This window comes from Orbicella franksi, chromosome 12 (genome assembly GCF_964199315.1).
Source record: "Orbicella franksi chromosome 12, jaOrbFran1.1, whole genome shotgun sequence".
Classification (NCBI taxonomy): Eukaryota; Metazoa; Cnidaria; class Anthozoa; order Scleractinia; family Merulinidae; genus Orbicella; species Orbicella franksi.
In genome coordinates this window covers 11,032,724-11,046,261 of record NC_138156.1, presented here as the reverse complement: position 1 = coordinate 11,046,261, position 13,538 = coordinate 11,032,724, and the positions used below count along the sequence as shown (strand labels likewise).

General features: G+C 39.8%; 2 protein-coding genes across 4 annotated transcripts in view; one reads left to right on the top strand and one right to left on the bottom strand.

Annotated features, from left to right (window-relative positions):
* Nucleotides 1-157: 157 nt before the first annotated feature.
* LOC145464150 (uncharacterized) lies at nt 158-4,350 on the bottom strand. The gene is made up of 2 exons (XM_081447965.1): nt 3,587-4,350; nt 158-1,840 (listed from the first exon to the last, which is right to left on the bottom strand). Exon 2 carries the CDS (start codon nt 1,797-1,799, stop codon nt 1,239-1,241), a length of 561 nt encoding a protein of 186 aa, XP_081304091.1. The 5' UTR covers nt 1,800-1,840; nt 3,587-4,350; the 3' UTR covers nt 158-1,238.
* Nucleotides 4,351-4,439: 89 nt separating this feature from the next.
* Nucleotides 4,440-13,538, top strand: part of LOC145464103 (nucleoprotein TPR-like) — a 48,365-nt gene continuing 39,266 nt past the window's right edge. The window contains exons 1-9 of one of the 3 annotated variants that reach the window (XM_081447916.1): nt 4,440-4,686; nt 4,912-5,016; nt 5,403-5,476; nt 6,524-6,620; nt 6,891-6,952; nt 8,371-8,412; nt 9,185-9,298; nt 9,536-9,586; nt 10,308-10,400. In XM_081447916.1, coding sequence (XP_081304042.1) covers nt 4,473-4,686; nt 4,912-5,016; nt 5,403-5,476; nt 6,524-6,620; nt 6,891-6,952; nt 8,371-8,412; nt 9,185-9,298; nt 9,536-9,586; nt 10,308-10,400 — 852 coding nt within the window. In that variant the 5' untranslated portion in view covers nt 4,440-4,472. The remainder of the gene's footprint in view (nt 4,687-4,911; nt 5,017-5,402; nt 5,477-6,523; nt 6,621-6,890; nt 6,953-8,370; nt 8,413-9,184; nt 9,299-9,535; nt 9,587-10,307; nt 10,401-13,538) is intronic. The other 2 variants (XM_081447917.1, XM_081447918.1) reach the window with 2 other exon arrangements.

The window sequence follows — 13,538 nt, the reverse complement described above, 5'->3', positions numbered from 1 at the left end:
AAACTGAACCTTGATGAAAAGGGAACGAAAAAATTTCACATTTATTGTTTCTTATTAACACCTCGGTCTACTGCCGTGTGTTTGGGGAATCAGAGGAAATTGCGTGACTCCAGTCGCCATTAAATCTGACACGGCTATATATGCCTCTAAACTGATATTATAATTCTCTGATACTTTATTTCATTTTTCAATACAAAAGACATCATCAAAAAAGGTGGGTTAAAAACAACCGTGGAATATATTTTAGATCATTTTAGTATGCGTGCATTCCCACAATTTACAAAACTCAACCATGATGTGTTGGTTATCACATCCTTATCTAACACGCGCTTATGAAAATACCCCTATGTACAAGAAAGATACATTATGACAAATAAACCTACTTCTACCTTCCGGCAAGTGCCAATGAGGTGAATTATAAATGCTATTTACCTTTTGTAGTTTGATATGCCCCTCGTTATATAAGGATTACCACTACCATTTGAAACATAAAGAATTCTTCTCTACAAATACTCTCGTTGCAATAAGAAACATAAAATAGAAAATGAGGAACGTTTGACCGTACACTCGCCTTTGGGCTCACCTATCTTGTTGGCAAAATAAGTCTAGAATTCAGGATAGCTAATTTTTAAGGTGGCGTCTGGCCTAAAAACATCAAGTACTTACTTGTAAAGGCAACGCAGATGGTAATATAGCAAAGTACAGTAAGATTTTCATTCTCCTCGACATTAAGAATCCGAGATCTTTGATTCAACACAAACGTGAGAAGAAATTTCTTACGATTTTTTTAATATTAGCGACTTGTACGTTTTAGTCTCCTCAATCTGGCACGTAACGCAAAGCATAAGTTGAATTCATTTGATTTTATCTAAGAAAAGGAAAAGCGTTGAGAACTTAATTTTTTTTTAGACAGTCAAGAGTTTAGTTTAGCTTAGAAGTCTTTTCTATTCACCATACTGGCGTGCCATTATGTGAAACATCTTGTAAATTAGGCAAGGCTACTACCAAGTCTAAGATACAAACGATGAGTAAGACAAAACTACATTTGAACGCATAAATGGAGGTTTTAAATTTCCCGTATTTTCGGATCTCAGTTAAACATTCGCGATGCAAAAAATATGTTAGGCTTCCAAGTCTAAAAGACTTAGCCTTTCAGGGTCAAAGCTATAAAATTGATATAAATGAGGGACGATAAATGCGGCCAAAACTACACTCAACGAATTGCAGTCTATATTCTTTCACAGATACGTGTTTTTTCTATGCGAGACATCGTTTTCATCTTCGTCTTCCGCTGGGACCGTGGACTCGGTCCATCTTCGTTTCCCGCTCGTGCCCTCGCCATTGTATACCACTTGACCAGCTTGAATCCCATTGGTCGTTGTGTTATCGGCGAATGGCCCGTTCCCGTGGAAAACTACGTCGCTGGATTTTAGCTCGTCAGGATTACGCTCTGCGTTGGCGTGGAAGACAACGTCTTTGCTCTCAAACGCAGGCGGGGGTAGGTTTGGCTTTTGCTTCAACACCTCATCGCTCAGGAAGGTCCGTGAGCCACTCAGGTTTGGACTGTCCCTCCCCACTGTGTTTAAATAGCCCCTCTGAAAATGCGACTGCGGATGGTGAGGTGTGTGTGACGTCATTTCAATGGCGAGCTCGGCGCTGGCGGCCTGGTAAGGAGTCGCCGCTTGTTGTACCTCTTTCATATGCCACTTATACCACGTGTAAACAGTCAACGAGACCAAAATAACCAGGGCGACAGCACAGACCAGTATCATAAAACTGCTGAGCGTATCCAATGCCATATTGATCCTGTTTGTCTTAGTTCTGTTGTGCTAGCAAAGAGCTGAGGGGAAAGACGTGAACAAAATCATGTAGAAGTCAACAGTAATAACAACTTACGAGGGTCGACAAAAGTAGTTGATACATTTTATGGAAACTATGACATTTAACCTGTAATAAAAACAATGAAGGGCTCTAGAATATTAGTTAACATTTGGCTTGGGAAGATCTGAACAATTTTGTTACTCTTGTAGCTTCCAATGAAAACAGGTTTGTAACCGAAAAAGGAAAATTCTGGCCGCTATTGCAACATGATGAATGAGTGCTACCAGCTGAAGATTCTCTTTTTTTTTTCGATTCCAGAAACTGACAACTTAAACAAAACTGTATCATAGCCCATATTCACGATAGCCGCCATGATGGTTTTCGTATTGTAACGCAAATTAGCCAGCCTAAATGGTCAGGTGTCTGCACCAAAATCACATTTGGGAGCCAAGTTATGGAGTAATGATTTTATTATTAATTTAAGTTTGAAAAAGGTTCTTGATAACTTGACTTATTAACTACGCGAGCCGTTTTCTTTTTCTAAAAGCGCCGAAATTGTGTAAAACTTGGAATATTTTCACCCCAATACTGAAACCAAAGCATGGATATGAAAAAATCATCATCAGACATGATGAAATTTGCCGATTTTAGCTTGTTTACCCCGTCAGAAATCACGTGCCTGATTTGCATGTAAAAACAAACATGGCGGTTATCGACAATGAGGCCTATTACTGAACGATATTCTGGGCCCGAGAGCCGTTTGGTTCTATTCAGGCGGTGGAACCTTGGCGCGATAAAGGAAATCTGCCCACACGCAGAGTTACATTCCATGATAATTTACATTTACAAGTTGGTCTGGACCTAACCATGTCAGTTTTCATTTTATAGTGAAAAAGGTTATAACACTAGTACTCTTGTGTTGTCGTATAGTATGATCGGGTACGTGTTTTCGCGGTAATTAAGTACCCGGCCACATGTACAAGACTTTGTCTGTGGCATGTGTTTTGACTTACGCCCGAGACTTCAACAAAAGCCAACAAAAATTAGCAATTTAAATTATGCAAGCGATGCAGGACATTTATGCAAACGATACTACTGCAAACGATATTTGCGATATTTTCTTTGTAAACAGATAGCACGTTTTGCGTACAAATTGATACCTCTTCTACTACTTTCTATCGCAGAAAGCGATTAAAATCCTTATATTACTATTAAGAATGACTTTCATCTAAGCGTAACATAATAAGCCCTTCTTGCAAGCGGTCTTTAAAATTGAAAGTTAAACAGTACGACGCGATGTACACAACATCACAGCAGTGTTTTAAAGTTCTGTTTGCGCGCTCGTTTTCGGCTGCAATCAGCCGACAGGGTATGGCTGGCTGATAACATCAACACACTATATGGACAGTACGAAGTCCAAGGGTTATAAAGAAGCTAGTCAAAATCTTGTAATGAAATGATGCGTAACGTAAGTTCTACCAAACGGTTCAACGCTTACTTACCACCAATATAAAGCCAATTATCTCGTTATTTTCCGCAACGCAGAGAGCCAAATAGAATCACTTTACGGGTATAGAACTGCTTACTTCGTAGCAAAGTATTCGTTGCGATCTGAAGTTAACCGTCAGCCCGTGAAAATATAAACTCCCCCGTATAATTTACAGGTATTTAATAACTTAAGCCAAACGAAGCCGAACTACATCTACTCACAAAAAGCTCAATAAATGACACAAAACCAGTTTAAATGTTATAGCCAGATACTTACTGTTGTATAGGATATGCTCTGCGCTTTTGAAACCGGATAACTTAGGATAATTTCTTGCTTCTGACCGTCTGGGTAGCCGGTACTAACAATCACTAAGGTATTGCTTTCGTTAACCCTCAACAAGAAAAGAACACGTTCCAATTCAGTGACTATGCGTGAAATTTGCATACGTATCATGTGGGTAACCTTTTGACTTGATAAACCAACAAACGTACCCAAACCCACCCCCTGAAAACAACATGTTGCGATTTAAAGTACTCTCCGGTACATACCCACTTCAGCGAAGTTGAAAAGGAAGACTGAATAAAAACAGTCCTGATCAAGGCTGGGAAATACTGATGAGTAAAAACTATTGTTTCATTATATTACTTTAAAAAGTATGTGGGGAGAGATAGTTTGGCGTGACTTTGTTGAATAAACGGTGGATTGGACATGCCGGCCCGGAAGGAAGACGTAGGCAGGAATTTGCGTAATGGTATATACATGTGGTCACGTTTCTGAGCCATTGGGTCACTAATCTCGGAGGAAATTTTTTTTACTATCCGTCTAACAATCCGAAATCTGCTCCCTGCTTTGCAAAATTAGATGTCTCATATGGCAACGCACCTACGTTTTGAACGCTTACAAGTGTTTTTTTTTTTGGACAAAATCATTGGAAAGGGAGGGACGCGAATGAGTTCAGGTCAGTTCATGTAAGAGCTGTTTTCAAATCCAGTTTAACTGGATTGACCGGATTCCTCTTCGAGTTCCGCTCGGTTCGGTCACCCCCTGTTTGTGACTGCGGGCTCAGTTTCATTGTCACGTTACGTTGATATAGCATGTCGTGTAGCATGTCATGTAATATCCTAGCTCATCACGTGACCTCTTACCGCGCCAAGCTGGCAAGATGGCGGCCTCCGCAGTGGAGGAAAGTGAAGTAGTTAAAACTTTGTCCGTTACTTTGGGAATTTCGAGCGAAACTATTGCTCAGCTTGCCAGTTTGAGTGAAGATGCAGCCACAGTTCTACTCAAAGTTAAGCAGGTTTTTGATGAGCACTCGAACAAAGATGAGAAATACCGCTCTGACATGGCTAGTCTTCGACGTGCACGTGTGGACGCAGGTTTGAATTTTTCTGTTATATCTGTGAAAAACATGCCAAAAACGCTTTAGTTAGCTTAATGCAGCTCTTATTTAAGGTTTGAGTTGAATAAAAATTTGTATAACTATACTGTTTTCTCACAAATCGGGTTTGTATTGTTAATATTGCATGCACTGCTCTTTAAATTTGGCATGTTGGTTGTTTCGACGCAAATATAAAGCTTACAATGTTTCATTAACTTTATAGAACAACAGTTCAGCCAGATAGAGAAGCAGCTTATATCCTGCAATGCTAAGCTTGAGTCAGAGCAGAAGCAAAATGAAAGACTTCAGAAAGAACACGATGAGACTGGTAAGGTTATAAAGAGTATTCAGATTTATTCACCAATCTGGAGGACTGCAATAGTAAAATCCAGGGAGCTACTTAGCCTGAAAGGTTTTTCTAACAGTCAAGCCTAATTGAATTCAAAACATATGGACACTGTTGCGACCAAATTCTTCCTGAAAATTTTTAATGGGCCTAAATTTTCACAAGGATCAAACAGTGAGACTTGTAGTTGAGACACCAGCTCAGATCAACCACTTAACATGTACATGTAGCTCATTTGTAGTTTGACTAATTGAAGTCATACGATAAGAACTTAACTTAAGATTAACTTTCTACCTCTTTGAAGCAAAAAGGGTCTTGGAAGAGTTAAGCAGTATACTGAATTAGTCTGCTTGTTTTTTCTTTTTTAGTTGTTACACTTACAGAAAAGCAAAAAAGACTTCTGGAAGTAGAGAGTATCAAGGAAGATGCATCAACAAATTATGTAAGCTTTTATGTATCTATACAGTGTAGCTTTAATGAGTTTTGGAATAGAACATTGGCCCTAAGAGCAGCCAGTTTGCAGTCTTGGTCAGCCATGTGTGTGGTGTTCTTAGGCAAGACATGTGACTGTCTTTTGTCAATCTGTCAATTTTCCAGTACATACCAGCAAGCTGTTGGGAAAACCAGACTTATACTGTAGTATACTTAGATGAATTTGTAATGATAGGAATCCCACTCAGCAAAATACAGATGTAGCTACATGTATTTACAAGGATACTCATTCCATACTGGTAGGCATGGTGGCCTCATGGTTAGTGCACTTGACTCTGGATCGAGTGATCCAGGTTTTTGTGCCCTGGCGAGGTCATTCAGTTGTGTTCTTGGGCAAGATGCTTAACTCTCACAGTGCCTCTCTCCACCCAGATGTATAAATGGGTACCGGTAAATTTACTGCTGTTTGTATGGTAACCCTGCGATGGACTATAATCCCATCCAGAGAGGAATAGAAATACTCCCAGTAATTTCATATTATAGAAAACTGAATAAGCTCTGGCCTGATGGGCCACTTGGCTCGTACATGTGGGCCTTACCTATTTCACCCATGTACCATAGCAACCAACGTTAAAGTAATACACCAGTACTTTTAGCTCTTACGGCATGGTCTATGGACTGTAGGATCACAACTTACAGACGTAAGCCTTGTTAAAATGATGCTGTTTACATGTATACTGTAAACACAGCTGAATATATTTGCAATAATAAACAATTTTGTGGTGATATCCAGATAAGTCAAGGGGAAGGTAAGGTACATGTGCTATCAACCAAAGCTAAATGCCAAGGGTAGTAATATTTATACAACAAAATAACTCCAGTGACAAACTATCCAAACTTATCTACAGTTCCCAGTAAAGAGATTGAGACTTCAATGTACAATTAACAAGAATTTTTATTATAATTATACATGTACATGCAAGTTAGTTATTGCCCAAGGGTATACATGTAGGTATAGGAAATCTAATTTATTGCCTTATTTTTGTGCCACTTTTAGTCACGGGTATCACGTCTCAATGAACAGCTTGAGTCTGAGAAACTGGAGCTGTTGTCTGTAGTAGAGAGGAAAAACCAGGAGATAGACAGATTAAATGGTAAGCTGATTATCTATTGTTCTGCATTATGCGGAAAAGAATTTCTGTCCCTGTAAATGTAATGAGCAATTATATAGGATCAATCAGATAACAAATAAAATAAACTGCCTACCCTTCTGATAAACTTTGAACTGCTATCTCATCAATTAAGGTACAGTGAACATGTCCAAGTCAATTGAAGTTTTCATTCTTCTTAGATTTGCACTGTAAATAACTGGCATTATGTTTGGTAATTATATGAACATTTTGTGTTTTTTTGTGTCTTTTCAGAGGAATGGAAAACCATGTCAGAAAAACTGGCAGAAGCCAGTTCCACCAAGTGTGAGGCTCAGGTACGTGAAACTTAAGGTTAGCGTATACCTTTAGAGGTGTCTTGCATTCATGCATTCTTGCATTCTTGCATTCATTTGTGTTCAGTTTAAACTGCAAATGTACATGTACCTAAACCCCATATCAAATTAAAAGCAGATAGAGCTAGCTATCATACTATACCAAGAATTTTAAAATAAAAAAAGTAAATTGAATGTGAAGGTGAATTAATCAACATGACACGAGCGTGGGACAATTAAGAAAGTATGCAGGACACCTATCATATATGAACTCAGTTAAATGACCTTGCTCTCCATGAGTTCTCGTAGCTCAGTGGATAGAGCACCCGCCCGGTGTTCGGGAGGTCATGGGTTCGATTCCTGTCGGAGACTCAGAATTTTTCTTTGTCCCACGCTCGTGTCATGTTGATTAATTCACCTTCACATTTCATTACCGAGCTTAAAATTCACCATCTTTATTAACTTATCACTAAAAAGTAAATTGTCAATTTTTTGTAAATGCAAAGGTCCAGTCACCTTTTTTTACACTTTAAACTTTGCACATACATGTATAATGTATATAATTAACAAATAAAGAAGCCTAAGTCATGTATTACACTGCGATAAAACACAAGGAACATATAAGAACACAAGGGAAATGTAGAAAACATGAGCCGCAGGCGAGTGTTTTCTGCATTTTTCAATTGTTCTCAAATGTCCGGAGTGTTTAATCACAGTGTAATACCCAGCTTAGGCTTCTTCATTTGCTTTATGATATAGATTTTACATGAGCAAAACAATAAAAGACGCTTTTTCTATGTTTTGTAATCTGAAACAACATGGGTTTTTGACCAATCAGAGTGCGCACAATGTATATTATTATTATTATTATTATTATTATTATTATTATTATACATTGAACTCACTGTCTCTTTTCTGATTGGGTGAAAACGTACAGTGAATTTTCAAAATCAGCTCCTGTAATGTCATCTCTGAAGATTATACAATAATCATGTCAAGGACGCTCAAGGTCAAGGGTGATCGTGTCATGTATGACCGTGGTGCATGGTTTCTAAGGGTAATCATGTCAAGTTCGCACACTTTGTGTTGCTGTTGTCAGTGAAGAAGCAAAAACATTACTTCCATTTTTTTTGTTCAATGTATAATAAAACAATTATTAGATTCGGTTTTTGTGATATCCAGAATAATCAAGGTCTCGGTAAGGGTTATCAGTCTCAGCTTTCGGCTTTGGCTGACAACCCCTACCTCGACCTTGATTATTCTGGATATCACAAAAACCGAATCTAATAATATTATTGTTTATAAACTGTGATGTAAAATTGGATAAACATGTAAACTAGGAGGTGGTATGTATGGCATATTGGTGTAATGCTGTTTGTGTTGTCACTGACTGGCAATAAGTGCTTTATATTATATTTCAGGCAAAACTTGATCAAATTCAAAGTCAGGAAACTTCCTTTAAGGTGGATGCTGTTTTGTAGATTTATGCACTCACCACTATGCTTTCATTATACATGACAGGAATTTGATCTTAAACACAAGAGAAGTTTCAAAAGCACAAGCCACATGCAAGTGTTTTACAAGTCAGTTTCCCAAGTGTTCTCAAATAACCAAAAAATTAAAAAAAAAAACAGTTTGCTGTACTAATAGGTGTTGATAAAGCATGCAAAACAACAATAATTTGGACATCTTGTTATACTTTAATACATACAGTACTCAAGAATGGTATGAACCAATACAGCATGTACAGAACGCAGTCTTTATTGTAACTTTACATGTTGTTAATGTTAACAGCCTGTGAGATGTACTCAACCAGCATAAGCTGCCACCCTAGTAAATGCCCTGTTATCCTAGGCAATACTTTGTTTAAATCATCACACAATTTTTGCATCATTATTATTTGACCAGGGTATAAAGAAAAATTTATTTTCCGGCTCGCCCACAGGCAAGCTCGAACTACTGTATGGTGTATCATGTACTAGTTCAAAAGTCATTCTCGCTATCCCCCCAAACTTTCTTAGAGCACAATCTGTATTTCAATTTCCTTAAATTTCATTCTAAGCCTAAATGCATGATCTGTCCAGCTCTACTGATTATTCCATCATGTTTAAATACATGTAAAGTTATTCAGCTCAGTTCAGTTGACTTTACAGGACAATTTATATTCATATACCTTGACTGGTAGTTTTAACTTTTGACTGGTAGTTTTGACGTTTCATTATATTCTATCCCCAGTTTCGTGAAAAGAGAATTGAGCAAGAAAAGGAGCTCATTCAAAGACAGAATAAATGGCTTAGTGAAGAACTAAATAGCAAAACGGATGAGTTGGTCAAACTTCGGAAAGAAAAGGTATTGTGCTATGAAAGGTGTAAGTGGCAGTTTTCAGTTTGATTCATCTCTAGGAAGAGAGTTACATGTTAGGGTAAGGCTTTCTAAGGTTAGTGTCTAAATGTATCTGTTTGGATATTAAGAAAACTTGCATTGCACAGTGCAATTTTATTTTCAGATCTGCAGCCATTTCATTTTCAGTGATAACATTATTTCAACCATACATATTAATTACTTTATTTTGATATTTGTTAACAGTCTTCTCAAGTATTGGAACTTCAGTCTCAGTTAGATGAGAGAACTGAAGAGGTGAGGATTTTTCTGAAACACATGCAATGAAGACCACTGTCATTTAACCTCAAGAGAAACTTGCTAGTGTCTATTGAGGCAGGAGCCAGGAGAGGGTGGAAAGGGAGGGATTAACTTGTAAATGTTAAACAAATTCACACATCACCCTTGCTTTTTAATTAGCTACTATCAACATTGGCTTCATTCCTAAATTTACACACCATACGTGTATGTCTTTTGATACTTTTCATGCATCACACTAATTTTTGCCCTCATTTGTCACGTTTAAACCCTTTGGCACCCTCTTCATGGATGTCTTAAAAAGATTAAGGGACATACCAATAGAGGGGTATTGCATATACTGTAATCCAGGGACAGGGGAGGTGCATACAATAATATTATTAGGAGGTCAATAAAGGATTATCTGACTGTGTAAGGGACTGATAGAGGTACATGTGGTAAACAAAGGATAATTTAGATGTATCAAGTTATAAGGGGTCAACAGAGGAGCATATACAAGGGACTGATAGTCAAGAGGTATTATTCATTTGTATATAATTAGGTGACAAATGTATATGTATAAAATTATTAGGGTGCAGTAAGGAAATATTCTTTTGGCAAGGGAACAACATAAGGGCTAATGAAAAAAGTTCTGAATTTCGACAAATATTCAATGTGATGCTTGAATTTTGTGGTGTAATCAATATTTACATGCTTGTAATTTTTATGATCTTCCTTCCAGCTTTCTCATTTCAAAACATCAGCAGACACTCTGAAGGAAAGCAATACTGAAATGAACAAGAAGGTGGAAAGCTACATGCAGAAGTTAAAAGAGGTAAGGTACAGGAGGTTGCATTGTGGGTTTCATATTCAAAACTTAATTAGTAACTAAGGGCCCAGATGCACTGGGCAAATTTTTGTTTATTTTGCGAAAAAATCTGTCATCAATTCCCTGAGACAAGTGCCTCCGGTGATTTTTAGATCTACCAAATTTGGTCAAGGCTTACCAAACTTCAAAGACGCCGTTGTCCTGCCTTGGAGCAGGACAAATTTTTGTCAGGCGTGAAATCTGACAGATTTTTCAATTTACATGCCATGATTTGAAGGAAAATGTCAATCAAGAAAATTTGATCTCTATTTTTAGTCGGAGTATTTCAGTCCAAAGCCCGCCAAAATTAAATTTATATTTGCGCGGCAATCAAATGATAAACATGGAAGATTCGTACCTCGGTATGCTCCATGATGATCCGTTCGCACAGTACAACTATTATGGTTCCCAAGTCTACGTTAATGTTCCAGCTGCATCTCCAGGACCAAGCTCTGCTCAATTTGTACATCCGTATGTCCACCCGAGTCAGCCGAGTACAAGTACAAGTACAAGTTTCACGACTACACGTAATCAAATTGAAAGCAGCCAAGCTGAGGATTCAAGAGCAGACGAGAGCAGAAAAAGGGCAAAGGTCCAAAGAAACAAGCAGCAATTTAATTTCCATGTGATTGACACTTGTGGTTAACAAATATTTTGCTGTGATTCAAGGCGCCCACGCTTGACAAGTTAAAAATTTGGCAGAGACAAATTTTGTCGAGATTTTTGGAAGGGCCAAACAAATTTTGTCAGTCCAGTGCGTCCAGACCCTAAATTCCAAGTTCAGTTGTTGTTTAAAAAAGGTGCTCTCTGGTAGTCCTGGACAAGCAGATTTTCACTCTCACAAGTTTGCCTTATCGGCAAGGGCCCAGTCAAGTCATCTGTCAATAACATTAAAAAAAGCAAACTATAATTGTCCAGCATGTGGTTTCTCTATTTTTTCCAGTTAACAACTGCATCGCAAAATGGAGGCTGGGTGCGTGTGATATCCAGGAGCTTCCACTAATGGCAGCCAGCTCCTAGATGGAGACTGCTCCCATGGCTGGCAAATCCTGGCAAGCCAGCCATGAGCCCCCACACAGAAGGGAGAGCAGGCACCCGTCACACTGTGTGAACAGTGGAAAAGAGGGAGGGAAATGGGGGGGAGGGAGGAAGCCTTGAAGATGAGGTCCCATGAACTGCCACGCAAATAACACGCTAGCGCCTGTAACGCTAAACACACTTCAGTCAAAGAGCACATGGGATCTGGCACATGCCCATGTATGAAACACCGCTAACTCCAGACAACACTGGCGCTCTTTGTTGTTAACTCCGTTAAATTGCATTTAACTGCATTTAACAACTGCATCGCAAAATGGAGGCTGGGTGCCTGTGATATCCAGGAGCTTCCACTATTGGCAGCCAGCTCCTAGATGGAGACTGCTCCCATGGCTGGCAAATCCTGGCAAGCCAGCCATGAGCCCCCACGCCAAGCCGGAGGACCTCCGAGCAGCACGCTAGCCAGCTCGGAGAAGAGAGGGGCTCATGGATGGGGAGGCCAGAGCCCCGAGAAAAATGCCCAAATCCGTAGGCACCCAGTAACTGGCAAATTAGTGACAAAAACCATACCTGTTAGGCAAGTCGTTCAGCTACTGAAAGGATGGTTTCCACAGGTGTGCGCACATATAACAAGTAAGCATCACTCGACCAGCGACCCATTGTCTTAATGAGATGATCAGGAACACCTCTCTGGGCAGCAGTTGTAGCGGCTCCAATTCTAAAACTATGACCTGAGAACTTTCCAGGAATACCTGCTGCCTGTGGAGTGGTTTGAAGAAACGAGGAAAGCCGAGATCTAGAAAGAGGAGAGCCATCTTGGTGAATAAAGAGAGGTCCGGTGCCTGGCCCACGAAGATGAAGGTAGTTTGTTAATGCAGTCACAGGACAGAGAGGAAGGGAACCATGGCCAAGATAGATGAAACAACCCTGCCTGAAAGGATCAGTCTTTGCACACTTGATTAACACTCGAAAGCTTTGGGGATTGGTGGAGGAATCTACTTGAAGATCTGCCGCGGTCAAATGAACAGATGGATCAAAGGTACCATTTGTTGTAAATTCACCAGCTCTAAGAAACCCAAAGAAGCCAAGACAGCAGGCTGCCCATAGCATGACACTGTCAGGGTTGATAAAATCTAAAGACTTGTGCAAAACAGACATAAGGTCGGCTGTCACTGGTTGGCGCTGAGGGAGATTTGGGCCCTGATGACGTTTGATCCCTCGTAAGAGACGCTGAAGTTGAAGACGGTTGACAATTGGGTCTGGGAAGCCATAGTCAATGTGTAAAGAACGGACTGCAGACAGATATACTTTAATGGAAGAATGGTGAAGACGATCTGCTAAATGGGTACAGAAGCGCATCAGAGTTTGTTCACTGGCTGGTAAAAGAGGCTGACTTGGCTCGAAGGGAGTATCCTGACTACAAAAATCTAAGAACTGACGTTGAGCCGAAGCATAAACTTGGCGAGTAGAAGGTGCGAGGCCATTGGTCAAATAGAACTGGCATTTATCTGTCAAATTACGGGTAGCTGAGCCAGCAGTGTTAACGGAATTGGAGTCGCCCCAGGAGCTGCATGAGGAGCAAGATGATGGAAACGCTGAAAATCAAAACGAGGTAAGGCATCAGCAATCGAGTTGTCTTTACCCGGCGTATGAGAGGCAGTAAAGGCAAAGGAATGTCGGGCTGCCACAAGTGACAAGTGACGGAGAAGAACCATCATGTTCGGATCCTTCGTGGTGCCCGAACGCAAAACACTAACGACTGCCATGTTGTCGGAGCAGAACTCAACTCGTTTAGAAGCCCATCGGTGGTCCCATAGGGAAGCTGCAATAACCACCAGAAACAACTCTTTGTAGGCAATTGCCAAGGGATGCTGAACAGCTGACCATTCACCCACAAACCATTCATGATCACAAATTGCACCATAACCCCGAGCACCAGCAGCATCTGAGGAAATGTAAAATTCAGGCAAGGTCGCCCACTGTGGGGAAAGCAGGAAACTGAGACCACCCCAAGAATGGAAAAATTCTCGCCACCAACGGAGGTCTAAGCGAAAGTCTTGGTTGATCCTA

What these genes read in the sequence shown, in the direction of transcription:
- LOC145464150 (XM_081447965.1), bottom strand. Translation starts at nt 1,799, where the DNA reads ATGGCATTGGATACGCTCAGCAGTTTTATGATACTGGTCTGTGCTGTC.